Here is a 19,071-nt window from a genome sequence, read left to right on the forward strand (position 1 = left end):
GGCTGGCGGCACCGCCAAGTGCCCAGCCCCGGGCCGAGCGGGAGCCGGAGCCCAGCCCAGCCCAGCCGCCGAGCGCCGGCTGCCTAGTGCGCGCTCCCGTAATTCGTTAATTGCTGTAAATCCCAAGGACGGCCACATTTGATTACACATACAGTATAAGAACCGACAACAAAGCGACGAATTAATTACCAACTTCATTAACATAGGTCCCCAAATTAAAGGCAGCGAGTTGTTTCTTCGGGCCCACTCGCCATGGTGGTGGTTGGAGGGGGAGGGTGTTCAGGAAGAGGTTTTATTTTTCTTTCCCGGCACTGGGAGTGGTGAGCGGGAGCTGTCTTCTGCACCGCACCCCCCCACACACCCCCAGCCCTTCCACTTGTGCCCCGCACACCCCGCCAATCCGTGTCTGCTTTTCTAGCGACTCGAGTCTGTATGAAAGCTGTCGGTTCCAGCTCTCGGTGTCAGGCGGGAAAGTGGGGCCCGGGGTCGCTCTCCCGGCGCGGTCCCCCGTGCCGACACGCTCCGGTCCCGGGTCTCAGCCTCGGCTCGGGCGCCCGGGCTCGCGCAGCTCGAGGCCCCGCCGCCGCGCTGGGGGGCGTTTGTTTTAACGCAGAAACTCGGCTTGTTCCCAACGCCAGCGCCCCGCATTCGCTCCCTCCTGAGTATCCTGCGGACCCCACTCTCACTCCTGATCCTGCCCTGGCTCCTGCCGTCTCTCCAAAGCGGCCCTGGGGTTAGATTCCGGGGTTCGTGTTCTTTGCAGTGTGCCTCGAGATTTTTAAAACTCCGAAAACCCTGCGCGGATACCGGGAGCCCGGGTCTCTCGCTACGGGGACCGGGGAACGTTTTTAAGGGCGTAACGAGTGGGAGAGACACTGAGTTTTTGAAAACAATTTGTTCTTGGACTCGTGTATGTCTCTCTCTTGCCTGCAGCCCACGCCTCATCCAGGCCTCCTTCCGGGTACCCTCAGCGGGGTCTGACCCCGTCTGAGACGGCATCGCCGTGCTTTAAGCTCAGTCTGACTGGCTGTCCGCGTCGGATCCACACACTCATTGCTAGCGGGGACGCGATAACCCAGCTATCCCCGCCCTGCCCCTGCTCTAGCCTTTACCTAAATATTTTTATCTTCCCATCTTCCATTCTATGGGTGTCCTTTCTCCCCTTCTCTAAAACAAAAACAAAACAAAAAAGGGAGGAGGGAGGAAGGGAGGAAAGGAAGAAGGTAAGGAGAGCCCTCCCTGTCCATCATTGTAATTATACAATTAGTCACACGCTCCGGCCCATAATGTATATTTTAAGCAGAGCCCAGTGTCTTTCAAGAACATTCTGGTAATGTCGGAGGCCTGGATTTGTTGCCTGCTCGTCCCCCCGTGCAGCAGCGGCCTGTTTTCCTCCCCCTGTTGTGTGTTTTTATTATTTTCCCTCTGGCTTAGATGTGTCAATCATTCTCTCCCTGCCATTGGTTGGAGAGTTTGCGTCAAAAAGTTGCCAGAGAGGCGCTTTCTCAGCAAATCTCCCTGAGAGCGGAACCGACCTCAGCTCCAACTCAGCTCCCACTGTTATTAAAAATAAAAATCGCTAGAGCAGCCCTCCGCACGTCTACTTTGTATGTATCGCAGAGGGCCCACGCGCGGTCCGAACTCGAGCTACTTTCCTCATTTTCTGTTCTTTAAAAAAAATTTTTTTTCGTTGTGTTTGACTTTTTATGGAAGGGTGAAGACTGCAAGGTTTCTAACTCAATACTCTTGATTTCTTTTAGGATAACTGGCTATTTGGAATTTTGAAGGATAATTTGATTTTTTTCTAACCTTCCGTGAGGCTGTAAGGTAAGTGTCCGTCTGCCTTGTCTGTCGGTCTATATCCATATCTATGTGTCCCTCTGTCTGCCATCACCCCAGGACCTCCAATAGACCGACCGATGCACCTCTGCAAACGTGGAGTTCTTCTAAAGGCTGGTGTATTTCTTTCTGATACATTTTTGAGGTGTAATAACGATCATTGCGAAAAATGTGTGATCTGGAGATGAGGGCGGGAGTGGGAGGAAGAGAGCGAGCGCGCTCCTGGGGTCGCCGCTTCCGCAAAACCTCGTGGAAACCCTGCGAGTCTAACGTGGGGTGTTTTGGAGGAGTTTTGTTTGTGGTTTTGTTTTATGTCAACGCCCATTCTCGGTTTCTCCCTGTGATCTTCGCGTTTTGGCCCTCAGATGTGGTTGGGGTCATTTGGATTGATCCCAAGGACGTATGCAGAGTGCGAGACAAAAAGATGCAGATATACCTAGATGGATGGATAATAATAATAATAATAATATAGGCGCCTGCTAGGGCCGGGTCCCTCGCGGGTCCGCGAGCGCGGGCGGCAGCCGCTGCAGCCCTACCTGTCCCTAATGAACCGGCGACGAAACGCGAGCGGGTAACCGAGGAGGCGCGGAGGGCGGCAGCACCTCGGCCCGGCGCTCGCCGCTCGCTCTTTTCGGCCACCTCTCTCCCAGCCCAGGGCAGCTCACCAGGGTTCGCTCTCCCTTTTCAGCCTCTTCCAAAGGCCTCCAGGTTTCCTTTTTCTTGTTGATCACCACTCGCCCACCCCGTAAAAACCTGGGAGTGCAATAACCCCCCATGGGTGTTGTGGTCCCAGACCGGTGGGTCGCCAGGCCGAGCAAGAGTAGAAGAGTTGTGTTCCAATGTGACTTTGCCAGGGATGGTTCCGGGCCCGCCCCGCGCAGCTCTCCACGCGCACCTGGGGCAGGCAGCAGTGGCAGTGAGCGGTCCCTGCCCCGCCTGAGGCCTCGGCGGGCCCGGGGACAGGAATCGCTCGGTTGGGGAAGGCGGCCCCTCGGCGGTTCTAGAACCGGGGAGGCAGCGGGGCCTGCCTACGCCCCCCCGCGCCCCCCTCCCAGGCTAGGGTAGCAGCGGGATGTCGTGGGCCGGGGCCCAGGGGTGCGCTGAGGCCCAGCCTCCGCTCTCGGTCGGCCCACGGAGAGTCACCGGAAGGTCCCAGCCTGCACTCGGCCTCGGCGACGCGGCGCGCCGCAAACTCCGAAGAAGTCTTCGTGTTGATGCGTTCAAGTGACCCTGGAAATCCTGGTCCGATTTCAGGACACATTTTTTGAAACCCAAGTGCCCCGTCAGCATTCCACCGAGTTGGCTTTTTTTCTCTTACGGACAGAAGTGGAGTGGAGGGACAGAAGGCCGAGCTGCTCGGAGCGGTGGATTACTTGGGGAGGGACGGGAAGTCGCTCCTTGAAACTCTCCCTCCCATCCTAAAGCCTCGGGGTCAGGATTTCTCCTGCTCACCTGGGGACTTTTTCCCGTCACCAAAAGTTATTAGCACAAGAGAAGAGCTGGAGAGGAAACTCCTCCCCCCAAGGAAGGTAGACACCCGACCTCACCCCCCAGAGCTCACTCAGGGCTTTCTCCTCGCCATAATTAATAGTCAAGGCCAACCCTTTTGGCACGTTTCTTCCTCCCTCCCTCGCGGGGGGCACGTTGTTGGAGTCCCCGAGGCCGGAAACTTTCCCTCGAGTTCGCCGGAGAGGGGCCCGCGCCGGCTGTGTCCACGGCGCCCGCGTCCCTACGTTTTCTGTCTCTCCTCGTCCTGGTCGTTGTCTTCCGAGCCGCGGGCCAGTCGCCAGTCAGCGTAGTTTTGTTTCCTTTCCATCATGCAGAAAATTAATCAGCCCGGACGAGAAGCAGAGCTGAGCACGGCGGCCTGTAATTAAGGGACGTGTGCCCCTCGGATTATCTCGTTAGTTTATCAAGAAAACATTTATTATAATTAATTCTCGGACGAGGTAATTATTATTGAGCGAGGACACAGCAACTGGTAGATGGGTTCTTTGGAAGAAAAAAAACAAGGAGGGGGAGGTGAGGAGGGGCGGGGAGCGACAGATTGCACGAATTGACCGTTAGATATAAGGCGGCGTGGCCCGGCGGGCAGAGGAGCCGGACCGCGGGCGCCAGGCTGCGGGGCCGCACGCCGGACAGAGTCACTCGCGCGGGAGGTGCGGGCGCCCACCGGCTGCGAGGACTCGCCGCGCGACCGCCGCCCGCTCCTTCTAGGTAGGAGTTCTCCAGGGGCCACCTCATGAGCAGTCATAGTGAGGTTTATAGTTTTGAAAAGGTATTTCTTTTTCCCCTTCTGCGCTCTGCTTAGAAAGCAAGGGAGAAATGCGTCCTTGCAGCGCTTTGCAAGTTAGATGGAAGGGCCCACGGCCTCTTCTTTGGGGAGTGCATACCTAGGCTGGCTGTTCAGAGTACCTCGTAGTTTTGTTTTCGGCGTTTTTGTCTTTTTCTTTCAAAGACGGATCCAGTGGTAAAAGCGAAAATGGTCTATCCTGAGAATTTTAGCCATTTTGCCATGGTAAGGGCAAAGAAGCTCCAAGGACCTCTGTCCTGGTGCTGTCTGTTACTGCATCTTAGGTCGAAATGTGCTGCTGTAATGTGTGGTGTGTCGGGCATTTCTAGCAGGGTACAGCTCCACATGTGAGAGCACTTCCATATTTCTCGTGTGTACATCCTATGTGGTTTTAGTTTTTCTGTTAGTAGTTCAGAACTTTTCAACGTAGTAATATTGTATTAAACAAGACAGCACTCCTGCTTAGAGGCTATCTAAACAAGTAAATAACTGTATTTTAAAGCAATATTATTTTCACAGCCTCCAGATAACTGTGTCTGGAGAAGAAAAGAGAGTAGAAAACATCAAATCTTTGTTGTAAGAGCAACTAAATTAGTTTTACTGATGAGATAATACAAACTCCTCCAAGAACGGCATTTATAAAATTACATTAAATTAGATCTGAGGGTAGAAAAGCATGATTTTTGTGCTTTGAATTTAAATCAGGAAGAAGTTGCAGTAACCAAGTTTCATTTGTGGAACTTTGTGTCTTGATCTCTTAAGCAATGTAAATATGAAAACCCACAGTCCTTAAAATTCAGTAGGACCTTTGTAAAAGTGGAGGGAACTTCTCCTAATCTTGTATCCGCCATTTTGAAACAATCTCTCATACTGTCAAAGTCGCAAAGTAGAGATCTTTGCAGGTTAAGTGCCATCTTTTAGGAAAGTAAAAGCCAGACTTGCAAACTGCCAGCCTCTATTAACATCCCTTTTGGATCCCTTGGCTTGGGGGAGTGAGAGACACTCAGCTGAAGGAAGTAAATAACTTTTCTTTTTCTTTCTTTTCCCTCCCTGAGCTCTTTTTCTTATAGGATTGTAGGACACTTGAAAGGTAGGGAGAAATTCTATTAGTTTCACAACTTTGGGTGTTTGTGTACCTACTTTCTTCAAAACTAAAATGTGCAAAAGAGAGCTAGAGTTAACAGGAAACTGCTGTAGCTGCTGAGGACTCAGATGTCTGAAAATTTGCCTCCTGCAGGATCTCCAGCCTCCACACATCAAAATCGACATGGAAGTGCCTTGCACTACAAATGCGCACCCTTTCTATTTGCAAATGCGGGGGCCTGTCATTATCTGATTGGCGGGATTCTAACTTTCCTTCAGAATTTCTAGGAAAGCCAGTGCCAATCTTGAAGACTTTTTTGCAGTATGTTTAAATATTTGATGGGTGTCCATTAAAAGTTAAATACCTGTTTGTTTAGCTTTCGTTCTTTAGACACATATAATCAAGGTTCTCCAAAACCCTAATAAATCTGTTACTTACCTTGAAATCTAATTACCCAGACTACTAATTAGGTGAAAATGATTACTGGAAACGACTTCAAATGTGGAATAATAGTGGTTGAGCAGTTTTCTCAAGTTTGTCGATTAGCAAGTTGGTATTTTAGATGTTAAATGCATTGACATTTTAGGTTCCCAGCAGTTGAAAGTGGTAAAAAGCTAAGATAATTAAAAATCTGCCTCGGAAAGGCAACAGTCTGGGGAGAGGTAGATTTCTTGAATTGTTTCTTTGTTTCTCACCAATGGGCTTTGTTATCAGCATTATTTATTTAGCCAAAGAGTTCTTTGTCTCTGCAAATGGCCCCAATCAAGTTTTGTTTGAGACAATTAGCTAGTGCCAGCCAATGAGTCCTATGCAAATGTAGGGACAGGAATGCAATGTGTGCATTTGAAGGCGTGGGGTTTTGTTCTTCGGGGAAGGCAGATTGTAATTGCTTTCCTCGGGTACTTTTTTTTTTTTTTAAGTTTAGAGTGGGGGTAGGGAAGACAGGTTTATCTGGTCTCTCTCCATCCGCTCTAGTTTCAGAGCAGCTGGGGGGTTGGGGGTGGTGAGGGGAGATCTGCAAGTCCTTTAAAAGCCTCTGCCTTACGTAGCCCGGGCTCTTTTTAAATTAGTGGTGGAACGTGGAAAAGCTGCTGCCTCCGAAGCAGTAAACCAGCACCTCTGTTTGTTTGCTTTGCCCTTAGTTCCACCACTCCAAACCCACCCACCAAGGACCCTGAATCTGTCCGCCCCGGGCGAAGCGAGACCTTCCGGCTGGGTCCCCCAGATTTGGGCCGACTTTGCGCTTCCAAACAACCTTAGCATGATGTCTTATCTTAAGCAACCGCCTTACGCCGTCAATGGGCTGAGTCTGACCACCTCGGGCATGGACTTGCTGCACCCCTCGGTGGGCTACCCGGGTAAGTGAGCCCTGCGGCATGCCTGCCCCGCGGGGATGTGACGCCCTTTCCCCTGGAGCACCCCCATCCCAGCTCCAGGCGAGGTCCCCCCTGGGTTTTCCTTCCGAAAAGCAAGTCAGAGCCACAGGACATTTACCTGCTGAGGAGTGGACAGGGGCTGGGGGGAAGCGAGGGGGTGAATCTACAACGCTGGCGGAAAAGCACATCGCTTTATTCTTAACTGGAGTGAATGGGGGACACACATTGGAGGGGGGCGAGGAAGGTTACTGCCCTTGTCCCCTTGGGCGAGAGACCCCTGTCCGTATCTCGAAGCCCCATTCCTGGAAGTGCGCTCCTGGAGAAGCCGGGTGTCTCCTCGATTCTCCCCGCCAAGCCTGGGCTTCCCTTCTGACCCCCAGGCCCTCCGCCTCTAATCCCTAGAGGTGTGACTTACCCCGGGTGCCGGCGCTTTCCTTTCCGCTCAGATCTGTTTTTTAAAATCCTCGTAGAAGGAGAAGTATGAAATATGCCCCCATTTCAAAGATGGAGGAACAAAGGCCCTTGGAGTCTTACAAACCAGGATCTCGAGCGGGATCGAGATTCGCCCTATTAATCCGAGCTGCCGGTCCTCGGGGATCCTTTGAAGTCACGGAATGGATTTTTTGTGTTGTGGTCTAGTGGTTGATTCTGGAGGGTGTTGGGATTTTTGTCTTCCTTTTATGTCACTTGTTTCGTGAGCTTTCGAAGGCACGCTCTGGCTGGAGCATCTCCGACGTCAGGCGGAGTGGGGCTCCGCTGGAAGGGGCAGCGTGTGTCCTGGGACCGAGCGTTCGCGCAGGAGCCGAGGCCGGGGAGGGGGTGGGGAGAACCTCCGTGGGCTCTGGGTTGAAGGGCTGGGAGGACCAGGGAGTGCGGCGGAGTGGGGGTGGGGGAGTCGGAGCTCCCGCAGAGATCCCCATGACTGAGAAACTGCTCCCCCACCCTAAAGGGCCCTGGGCTTCTTGTCCCGCAGCCACCCCCCGGAAACAGCGTCGGGAGAGAACGACGTTCACCCGGGCACAGCTAGACGTGCTGGAAGCGCTGTTTGCTAAGACCAGGTACCCAGACATCTTCATGCGGGAGGAGGTGGCGCTGAAAATCAACTTGCCCGAGTCCAGGGTGCAGGTAAGGGCAGATGTAGCCAGAACCGTCCTTCCTGACCGTGCCACCCCTGCCCTGAGCACGGCCTAGGCTGAGGACCCAGGCGAGTCCCAGGTCTTTGAGAGGACCAAAAGAAGGCTTGAAACTTGAAAACGTTCCATGTGGAGGCCAGGCAAGTCTTCTCAGGCCCCTTTTTGTCCCCCGACCCCCACCCAATTCTATAAGCAACGGTCTTCTGGCCCGGGTTGCAGGGGAAGACTGGCGATTTAGCTGCAGTGATAAAGCGTAGTCCTAGAGCCCCTGGGTCTCTGGTGGACAGAGGCCCAGCCTTAGCAGATTTCAAGGACTGTCACATAATATTTTAATACTCCCCTTCCTAAATACGGAAATCTTCCCCCATTCTCATCTACTTTTAGGAGGTGAAAGAAACTTAGCTCCTGGCTAGTCCCAATATTTTTACAGATGAAGAGTAAATGATTGCTCAAGGTCACACCTCAGTTTGGTGGTAGCACCAGGCTGTAGAAGCAGCTGGTGCTCTTACCAAAGAAATTACACAATAAGAGTCTTTTCTTTGACTTCTTACAGATTGAACAGAATTTGATAGCTTTGAACCATTTAGCAGATAAAATAATCAATATATCTCCCGTGACACCTCCCGTTTTCCCTTGGTCCCCCTTAACTTGACCTTAAACTGGAGAGGGAAAGTGAACTCCAACTTTCCTGGAATGCAAGCCCCCTATAGAGTTCTCTGGAAAGAATGATTAGCACCCAAACCATACACACACCTTGGACTCCCCTTCAGTTAGGACACGTCAGTGTGAACTGCAAACCAGAAAAGAAGCTTTTTCAAAGTAGGATGGAAGAAGTTAGCACTTTTAAGGCTTGAACAAAAGTCTTCACTGAAAAAAAATACATGGCTCTGAATGGTTGGTGATGTTGGGCTCAGCCTTGGTGGCACCATTTTTACCACAGTTAAGACACCGATATAGAGAGTTCATTCAAGGGGACAGCAAAGGACTTGTTGCCCAGAAAATGCCTGTAGTTTCTCTGATAAGCCCCCTTATACACCAAACATAGCTCCTTCATTGCAGAACATGAACAGGCCTGGTAAAGAGAATTTTCAAAGTTGCAGGCAGAGGCGCAAGTCGACAAGCCAACAAACACCATACAGGAAACAATCTCTGTGCTGACTGGCTCTACCCTGAAGGCACAGACTCTAGTCTCTTGAGACTAGCAGAGAAGTCTGTCCTCAAGCTCAAAGCAGAGTACATACAAGTCATTCCACTTACCATAAAGAAGGTTCTGGCAAGTAGTGGCCTTCAGACCTCCTGCCTCAGTGCGATCACTTCTTGGAGCTTTCTTTTGTGAGTCATTCTAGAAGAGACAAAAAGTAGAGTGATGGAGCCAACCTCCATATTAGCAGTTGCTCCCTGGTAGATGGACTGTCAACTCTTTGAATTTAGGCTGTTCTTGTTGGCATGTAACAAGAGAATTGTTTTCCCTCACTTCTTGTGTTTCCCTCCAAAAGACATAGAAATATTCTATTCCATTGTTAAGAGTGTTCCAAAATACAGGTGGGTCTATGTGTATGTGTGTATTTGAGGTGAAACAGGAGGAAAGTGAGGTGGAAAATTTTTAGCCATCTGATTTGGGTGATTATCTTAAATTTTATTGTTCTGAGCTAGAAGTAAAGCAGGGTCAAGTGCTTTTAGACAGAGCCTCACTGACTTTCTAACAATTCCAGGAGCATATATGAGAACCCCATATAATAGGTTTTCAGTGGCAGGAAAGATTGTCTGCTTAGCTCATCTGTCTGAGTAGGACAGATTATAATCTGGGAGCCACTCTTGTCCTTAAGGAGTTATTGAAACCACATTAAAGAAGTTTCTTTCCCTTTCAAGGTATGGTTTAAGAATCGAAGAGCTAAGTGCCGCCAACAGCAGCAGCAACAACAGAATGGAGGTCAAAACAAAGTGAGACCTGCCAAAAAGAAGACATCTCCAGCTCGGGAAGTGAGTTCAGAGAGTGGAACAAGTGGCCAATTCACTCCCCCCTCTAGCACCTCAGTCCCAGCCATTTCCAGCAGCAGTGCTCCTGTATCTATCTGGAGCCCAGCTTCCATCTCCCCACTGTCAGATCCCTTGTCCACCTCCTCTTCCTGCATGCAGAGGTCCTATCCCATGACCTATACTCAGGCTTCGGGTTATAGTCAAGGATATGCTGGCTCAACTTCCTACTTTGGGGGCATGGACTGTGGATCTTATTTGACCCCTATGCATCACCAGCTTCCTGGACCAGGGGCCACACTCAGCCCCATGGGTACCAATGCAGTCACCAGCCATCTCAATCAGTCCCCAGCTTCTCTTTCCACCCAGGGATACGGAGCTTCAAGCTTGGGTTTTAACTCAACCACTGATTGCTTGGATTATAAGGACCAAACTGCCTCCTGGAAGCTTAACTTCAATGCTGACTGCTTGGATTATAAAGATCAGACATCCTCGTGGAAATTCCAGGTTTTGTGAAGACCTGTAGAACCTCTTTTTGTGGGTGAATTTTAAATATACTGGGCTGGACATTCCAGTTTTAGCCAGGCATTGGTTAAAAGAGTTAGGTGGGATGATGCTCAGACTCATCTTCTGATCAATGTTCCCGGAGGCATAGAAGGAAAAATGAACAGCTTTTGAGGGGCCTACCAACCAGCAACTTGAAATGGACAAACCCGTCTACTTAAGATCCTGTCATAGTTTTAGATCATTGGTTTTTCTGATTCGCCAAGTGATCAAAAGCATTCTAGCCATGTGCTACCAAACACCACCAAAAATAAACAAACAAAACTAAATTGTGAGGGAAAGGAGGGAAGGACATAGCCTTCTTAGTCAGAGGTGTTCCAATGTTTTAGCCAATCCTTGGTTGAATCTTAGGAATGGACAGTGTCTCAGCTCACTCACGTTTCATGAACAACTGGTAGCTGGCACTGAAAAACTTTTCAGGGCTGTGTGAATTGTGCGACTGATTGTCCTAGATGCACTACTTTATTTAAAAAATAATGTTCATAAGGAGTCAATATGTAGTTTAAGAGACAATCAGTGTGTGTCTTATATAAATGGTACATCTGTGGTTTTTAATCTGTGCTAGACTTCAAAACTGTGATCTCCTGTTACTGTATGCAACCTTGAACTCCACCTCTGCAGGGGTTCTTTTGTGATTAAATAGGTTATAATTATAAGCAAAATTCAGAGCAACTGAGTACTTATCTTAAAAGATTACCTTTGGCTGGAGGTGAGCTGCACTGATACTTTACAACAAAATGTCTCTGGACGAGGAGAGTAAGAGAAGAGAAACAAAAGGACATTAGTTCATCTGTAATTTACTGTTGGTAAGCCTAGCAGTAAAGAGACATTGGTCAATTGCTCTGACCCCGATGAATTTATAAACTGAGATCATTGTTGTTTATGCTTGCAGATGTTAACTGGAAAAGTTATATATGCATAAACTTTTTCTTCCTGGATTTGGCAGATTATGTATAATTATATTAAAACGGTTCTAGCACAACATTGGGTCCAGTTTAATTTTGCACCACTATTTATGAATGAGAAGCCCACATTTCAGCCTCTCCTTCCCAAAACATGTTTTTCTTAGGTCAGGGAGAAAATTAGCAAACTTTATTTTTAAATTTCTTTTTTGGTCTAATCTATGGATGAACTAGATATGATAGACTGTGGTATGTAAACTTTTTGTGACTTTCATCAGAATTGCTCTGAAATTGAACATTGAGAGCCTAACAATCATTGCTTTTCCCTCCCTGCTGCATACCCCAATGATTTCTTAGGCACTTTATTAGTATGTTTTAACATAGACCAATTTTGTAAGCGAGAAGGGAAGAAATAGTACCTCAGAGAAAATGAGAATGACAAGAATTCCTTGTTTCTATTCTCTTATTTGATTAAGGGGATTTTTTTTTTTAACTTCCAAAAAAAAAAAATATCTGAGGTAAACATGAGAGGGAATGTAATCAGAATCTGAAAGCAATTCAGGCAGAAATTATTCCTGAACAAAAGAGTTTCAGAAAAGTTTTAAAACCTATAATTTCAGTAGTTGAACATAAGGCACCTTGGTCAGTTTTTTTTTTTTTTTAAGAAAGTGCTGAGGAAAAAAACAGGTCCCTTCTCAGTCCTGCCAGCATTTTGTAAACCAATCAATCACCAGAAAAGACAAATGGACCAATGATCATCGCGCTCCTCAGGTAAAAGCAATATTTAATTTCATTTTAAACTTCTTGTGCTCTTAAATTTGACCAAAGTTAAGTGACTCTTGACTGTAACTTTTTAAATGAAGGTTGGCAGTTTGCAACCATTTTGTTTTCTGGCTATTTAATTTTTCCGTCCCTGGCTGCACATGCTCTGTGGAACCTTACATAATCTTGCCTAATAAGCTAATTGTTTTTGTTCTACTGCTAAAGGAAATGCAACAGCTTACACCCAACACTCGAGGCAAAACTTAATGGCCAGATTTTCCAGGGCCTACTGATCATACTCACATGACTGTAGTTTACACTGAAGTGAAATTGGGGCTGGAGAGAGAATTTCATTTACAGTTTGCCAGATTCTGGGTCTTACTCTCCCATCTTTTCTCATGCAACAGTAAAGCAGATCCAAAGTAATTTCTCACCACTGCCTTTAGTTTTCAGGATGCCCCACTAAGGGTCAGGAAAGATCACCCTCTCTTTAAAAACAGTAATAATGAGAAACATCAGACTACTCAGCAAATTACGCAGTTAGGTTTTTCCCCCGATACTTTAATAAAGGAGTCAGAAAAAGGCGCTGAGCACCCTCTGAAACTAATTTTTCTATCACCTTTGCACAACTTCATTTAACAAACCACGGAGTTAAATCCCTTTGAGTTGACGGCGAAGTAGAAATGAATTCTCCGTGACCGCAGGCAATGGAGGGAGGGAAAGGGGCGGGGAGCAAGACGGCGGTTTACAGACATCGAGGGAGTTCTGATCACCCTTCTAGTCAAGACTAGGCTTCACAAAGCTGAGCCCAACGTGATGATACTTGGTGCTGAAATGACGCCACCCTCCCAAGCCGTCAGGGAGCTACTTCATCTGCATATTGGCAACTGACAACGACACGAGACAGCAGGATGATCTTCGTTTTGGGGGGCGGAGGTGAGGGTGGAATAGTTTGCTTTGCAAAGATCTGTTGCCCTAAACCTTTATCTTTCGCACAAAGATTCTTGACCCTTTGTATTTCACCTTGGGAGTGTTTCTTCCCTTCATAGATAAGAAGAGAAATTCAATCAAGTCAATTAAGTTCCGGCTTGCGAAACCTCGGAGTTTTAGATAACGGGCCATTTCCTCAACTCCTCGCTCTCGCTTCCCTCCAGTCACCTTTCCCGCGGGCGTCCCAGCCTCACCCGCACAGCCCGGGCGGGATGCGGGGCATGGGCCGAGGGCGGGCCGGGAGACGGCTCGGCTCTCCCCGAACCCCGCGACCTTCCGGAGCTGTGTTCGAAATCCTGACCGCCCGATCGGAGCGAGCCGGGACAGCACTCACACCCCTGCCCCGGGGAGCCCGGGCTGGGCGAGGCCCAAGTCGGCCCCGCAGGCTGGACGGCCCTCTGGGCCGCGCCGGGCGACAGTCAGGCTCTCGTCCCCCGGGGCCCCTCTCCCTCTGGCCTGGCTCCGGCTCTGGTCGGAACCCGGGGTCCTGCAGAGCGCAGCCCCTGGCGCGGCCGAGTCCTCAGGCCGCGCCGCGCCCGGGACGCGATGGCCACGGAAAAGTCGGGGCGCCGCCAGCCTGAGGTCGGGCTCCGGACCGGCCGCGACCTGGGCCCCCATCGCCGGGTTTCTCCCCGGCCCGGCGGGGTTCGGGGCCAGGCCGGCTCCGGGGTGTGCGTGTACTCCGGCCGGAGGCGAGCGCCCTGCGCGGAGGGCACGAGGTCGACACCCCAGAAGAGGACAGCAAGCTGGGCCCGGCGGGCCGGGAGGGGTCCCGGGCCTCCTGCTGCCCGCGTCTCCGGGGGAGGCGCCGCAGACGGCGGGCCTCCCACCCGGCGCCGGGTGAGGCTCACAACGGGGCTCCCGCCGCACCTGCGGCCTCGCGGGTCCGGGCGGACGCGGCTCCGCCGCGGGTCCAGCTGGGCCTGACCTGGACCCCGGAGATCCTCCCCGGACAGAGGTGCCGCGGCTATTGGGCTGGGGAGCTGTACTGGGCTGCCCGCCTCCCGGGGCGCTCGGCTCCGAGCTGCGGCTCAGGGGTTCCTGAGGAATGCTCACTACCGTTGGCTCACCCCTGTTCTCCTACCCCTCTGAATTTCGTTTTTTAACCGAGTGGTCTATCTTTTCCTTTTGGACCCGGCGCAGCACTCAATGGCCCAGAAGGCCCGAGGCTGTTCTGGAACAGGAAAGCGGTACCCTCGGCGTCCGGGACAGCGCCGCGGAGTTCCGGTTACCTGCAAGGCGGGGGCGCAGGCCCGCGCCCGCCTCCACTTAACCAGAAGCGGGCGCTCGGGCGGCCCCGGCGGCACTCCGCGTGTCTGAACCCGCGCCTAACACCCGGTGAAAACCTTGCTGTTGTTACCGGACAAAGCGGTAACCCAACACCAGGCGTGCCAGTGTTAGGGGGTGGTTTATTGCATACAGAGACATGTTTTAATCATGCAAAAGAGAAACACAAAGGAGTAGGGCAGGAGATCGGCGCATCCCACACAAATCCAGGCTGCCTAGAAAACAACCAAAATGGGAAGATGCAGGGTCGAGCTCAGCTACGACCTCGGCCTGCTCCTTGCCTACCTTCTAAACCTGTACGAAGGACAGCTCTCTCTCCCTCTCTTGTACCGCAAAAGGAGCCAAGCCCCAGTCCCGCATCTGCATGCCCGGATCTGCGACCAGTGCCTTGAACACCTCTATTTTTCTCTCCACGACGGCCAACGCCCTGTAAATGCAGTGCGCCCTGATAAAACTCGATCCCCCTAGTCGCCCCATTTCCGCCCTTGGGTTAGCATGATAGGAAAGACGGGGAACCCCTGGGACTTTACCCTGGAGTCGAGAGAGCAAAACCCCAAACAAAACCCGCCCCGATGTTTTTCGGTGTTGGGCTCTGAAACTGCACAGATTATGGGATTTGTCTCGGACAGAATTAACATTACATGTGAAACCGTAGTGCTCCAGTGTACTGAGACGCATTGTATAGGACTGCTTGGAGGGTCTTCCAAACTGCCTGTTAATAGCAACATGAGACCTTAAAACGATAAGTGGGTTTTTGTTTTTAACCTGATTAAAACGAAATTTAGGCACTATTTGGAAAGGGCAGTTTTTCTGGTGGAGACAGTTCGAAGGAAACGGAACCCAAAATGGGAGCTGGAGGAAGCTTCTGCATGCAGAAGTGGCTGGAGAGAAGTAAGCAGGGGAGCGTTTGAAAGGCCTTCTGCTCCGCAGCAGTCCCCACAAGCAACGGAGATGCCCCCAGTTCTAAAGAGAATCAGCAGACTTCCTCTCTTGCAAGCAGTGTTTTATATTTAAAAACCAACCTGCTGTCGACTGCAAACAAACAATAAGCAAATTCAAATAAAGGAGCCCTACCAAATCCACCCCATTTGGTCAAGATAACTGCAGGTGCTGGAGAGGCCGGGCTATCACTAGGGGGAGGGTCGGCTCCGAATTTTGTTTTTCTCCTAGAGGGAAAGTCGAACAGCGGGAGGCCTATGACTCACTTTTATTCCTTAATCTCCCCCACACTTCACCTTCAGTTCTTAGTGGAAGGAAACATGGTATTTTGGGGGAGAAAAACAACAACAAAGAAAAAGAATTCCACAGCAAATGTAATGGTAAATGGGCCAAAGTTGAAATTGACTTCTGTTTCTGCACCACAAGGAAAAAAAGCTGTCCAAAATCACATGGAATCCTCTGCCACCCTCTGCCGTGTCTTTGCCTTAGTTTGCCTACCGTGGAGGTGGGAAGGGAACCTCTTGGATTCAGGGTTTCTTAGTCTGCCTGACATCACTAGGAGACGTTTCTAGCCGAGGGCTTCTTTAAAAATAAGATGCCACTTTCTGGCAGCTATATGATTGCCGATTTTTCCCCCCTTGAATTGCCCATGATGGGACCAGCAAATGCCACCTTAGGAGCCACAGGAGCAGCAGTTACTGCACCCCGCGGGGCTGCTCTCCCTCCATCCCGGTTTGCCGAGATAAAGGCCGGAAAGCGCCCCTTAGAGACAGCTTTTGGGTGGAGTGAAGGCACTCCCTTAGGTCTTCCCAGTCTCCCGACTGGAATCTCCAGAGGCCTTAGGCTACCCTGAAACCTAAAAATCACTCATCCCAGCCGCTAGTTGTTAAAATCTGTTCCTAGAACCAATAGTCACATTTTAGGCTCATGGGCCATTAATAAAAATCTCCTTAACATTCAAATGGCTCTAAAACGCGTTGCTAGCGGATTACTGGGGCCTAATGGACGTCGTGTGTGATAACATGGTCCCTGAGCAGCGAAGTTCTGGACTGGGTGTCTGACCACAGCTACCTGATTATCAGCTTACAGCCAAACCACTTTTTAGCTGTGATGCTCTTAAGAGGCATTCTTCCCGACAGCAGAGCGGGAGACTTCTGTGTTCTTCATTTAACCAGATTTGAAAAACGCAGAGTGTTCTGGAAAGGGGAGGGGGAAACTTGCCTGTAGGCGTAAGGTCACCCCAGAGGTAACAAGACCGGATCGCCGGCCACTGCCCCTCTCCTCCCCGCTTTCAATGGAGCGATGCCCGAAAGGCGGTGGCTGGAGCAGGTCGCGGCTCTCGTCTGGGATGCCGGGGTCGCCCTAAGTCCGGGGCTTCCGCGGGACTCCCGCGCCTTCCGGCCTCCCGGCCTCGGGCCGCCTGGGAGCAGGGCCCCGAAGCGGCTGCTCGGCTCGCTCGGACGAGACCTCCCTGTCTGGCCCTCGCGGGAACCTCCTGCCGGCGGGGAGGCCTCGGCCCGGGCGCACCGTCGACGGTGCTCAGGAGGCCCGCGCGCGCCGCGGTGCTGCAGGGAGCGGGATCCTGGGTCTCCACGAAAATGCGGCGAGTGCACCGTGCGCCCGTCTCCACCCCGCCTCCCAACAGCAAAGCCAGCGGAGTGTTCCACGGGCCGGTCTCCCGCGGCGGCCAAGCACGCCGGCTCGCCCCGGCCCCAGGTCATCCGGAGAGCTCCGCGGGTCCCGGGCCGCCGGGGTCACTTGAGGGGCGGAGATGCAGCTTCCCGGCCGGCTGCCTGGACAGCAAACTCGCCACCCCAACCCGCGTTCCGACGGGCGTCGGCCCCGAGGCGGGCCTCGAATCCACGCGCGGGCCCCAGGAGACGCGGGCGCGCCCCCCAGGCGGAGGCGGAGGCGCGGGCCCAGGGCACCGGCCGCCCCTCAGGAGGCGAGGGCTCGCGGCCCCTCCTTCCCGCCCCTTCTGGGTCTCACGAGGCCCCGACGGTGGTGGGTGCGCCCCGGTGGAACGGCGCCAGGGGCACGATCCCCCTCGGCCCAGGCCGCGTGGGCGCTCCTCTCGCCGCACGCCGGGTCCGCGGCCCATGCGGGGCCAGCTCCCAAGTCCAAGTCCCCTCCCTCCAGCTTCTCATGTCAAGACCCTGGGACAGAGACAGGCTTAGCCTGGGCCAGGCCTGGGCCGGGCCCGGGAGGCACAGCCGGCGCTGTCCCGAGGCCCTCGGGGAAGTGCACCCCCCCGGGCACCGAGGCCCTGGGCGGCCGGCTGGTCGCAGCTTCAGGTTCCAACTCAAGGCCTTGCCAGCTGGCGCGCGGGGCGTCCCGCTACCCCGCGCCGGGGCGCATTTAGACGACTGGTTAGCCAAGTGGCCTGAAATGAATTTTGAGTTAGAGTTTTGAACACTAAGGGTGCACGTGTGAAGCTTTCCCCCAGTCGTTCTTGGCCACTAATTCAAGCAAGTTTGATAACCTTCGGGTGATGTTTGGTTGGAAATTTCGAGCCATTCTGATTGCTATGGAAGCGGTAAGGCAATGTTTTACATGGGAAGCAGATATTTTCGGCAGTTATATATGTAATTATATGTATATTTTAGACGTATGTCTAAAAATGAAATTCGGTAATTTTAGATAGAAGAATCACATTTTTAAAATTTTAAATCGATGAAAGCCTTTGAAATGCATCAATAGCTCTTCCCGCTGGTTAAATTGATTCTATTTTAGTCTAAGTTGGCCATTTGAAGCTTTAGAAGGCTAATGAGAACTCAGTTTATTAGTTACCTTTTACCAAAAAATGTAGACTATTTGTTCTTAAAATTGATCATACACTAGGGCCCTCTAATTTTGAGATGGGAGAGAAAAGGAAAACTTAGTACAAACATGTATTCAGTGTTTCAAGGACAAATAATTGAGTTGATTAAACCAATAATCTTGATTTCTGACCATTTTAAATGGGCACATTGCTTTCTCTCCTTTTTTTCTTTTCTTACATATGTGTTAATAAACATGTAGAGTATGAAAAACACACTTATAATAAAAGATGCTTGAGCTGATATCTTTTTTGGGAATTCTTAACCTGTGATTCAAGCATCCCTTAGGGGATAGTTGTCCATGCATAGATTTTAGAGGATGGAGAATTTCCTCAATTGTATGCAATTTTTTTTGTCTGGGTGTTCAGTGTAATTTTTCTGGGCAGAAGATCCATAGCCTTCATAAAATTCACCAAAGGGTCTGTAACCACCCAAAATTACGAGCCATTGGTTTTTATGATGCATAGGTGGCGAATGAAGGGTGAATTTGAAGAGGGAAACTTCTGTAGTTCTTGGTAACAACTGAACAAGATGGCAGCCTCGTAAAATTTAAATCTACCTTTAACTTTTTGAAACCTTAATTTTTTTTAAACAAAGTGATCTAAAAGTTCCCTTTTATTTCTAAATTCTATCTGGTTAGTCCTAATTTGAATTATTGTCCATGAGGCTGTTTATGTGTAACACATTCTAAATTAATAAATGATGTAAACAAGAGTTATTATTATTTTTGCTGAGGAAGACTCTCCCTGAGCTAACATCTGTGCCAGTCTTCCTCTATTTTGTATGTGGGTCACTGCCACAGCATGGCTGACAAGTGGTGTAGCTCTGCACCTGGGAACTGAACCCAGGCCGCCTAAGCAGATCGGGCAGAGCTTAACCACTAGGCTAGGCTAAGGCGGCCCCAGCAAGAGTTATTTTTAATAGTATCTACACATGAAATGTCAAGTAGAAAGTTTAAGCAAATAATTTAATGATTCAGACAAAAAAGACTCTTTAACCAAAACAAAACAATCAATAATAACAAAATATGATCTGGCCCTAATTAAAATTTCAGAAAATTTAGTGTGAATTGGTTCTCTCTCCTTCTGCACATACATAAATGTATGTGC

General features: G+C 50.5%; 1 protein-coding gene across 3 annotated transcripts; it reads left to right on the forward strand.

Moving 5' to 3' along the window:
* Positions 1–1,716: 1,716 nt before the first annotated feature.
* Positions 1,717–11,245, forward strand: OTX2 (orthodenticle homeobox 2). 3 transcript variants are annotated; one of them, XM_087448452.1, is made up of 4 exons: positions 1,717–1,827; positions 6,359–6,574; positions 7,542–7,717; positions 9,595–11,245. In XM_087448452.1, the coding sequence occupies exons 2-4, from the start codon at positions 6,478–6,480 to the stop codon at positions 10,213–10,215; spliced, it is 894 nt and encodes a 297-aa protein (XP_087304578.1). In that variant the 5' UTR covers positions 1,717–1,827; positions 6,359–6,477; the 3' UTR covers positions 10,216–11,245. The 3 variants fall into 3 exon arrangements, with proteins under 3 accessions (XP_087304578.1, XP_087304579.1, XP_004426245.1); XM_087448453.1 differs by lacking the exon at positions 1,717–1,827 and adding an exon at positions 3,418–3,788; XM_004426188.2 differs by lacking the exon at positions 1,717–1,827 and having other exon boundaries at positions 6,256–6,574; positions 7,566–7,717.
* Positions 11,246–19,071: the final 7,826 nt, after the last annotated feature.

The sequence above is a fragment of the Ceratotherium simum genome, chromosome 24 (assembly GCF_057802395.1).
Source record: "Ceratotherium simum simum isolate JZ-2026a chromosome 24, ASM5780239v1, whole genome shotgun sequence".
NCBI lineage: Eukaryota > Metazoa > Chordata > Mammalia > Perissodactyla > Rhinocerotidae > Ceratotherium > Ceratotherium simum.

Coding starts and splice junctions, on each gene's coding strand:
- OTX2 (XM_087448452.1), top strand. CDS start 6,478: ATGATGTCTTATCTTAAGCAACCGCCTTACGCCGTCAATGGGCTGAGT. Junction 6,575..7,541: donor CCCCTCGGTGGGCTACCCGG/GTAAGTGAGCCC, acceptor CCCACCCTAAAG/GGCCCTGGGCTTCTTGTCCC. Junction 7,718..9,594: donor TGCCCGAGTCCAGGGTGCAG/GTAAGGGCAGAT, acceptor TTCCCTTTCAAG/GTATGGTTTAAGAATCGAAG.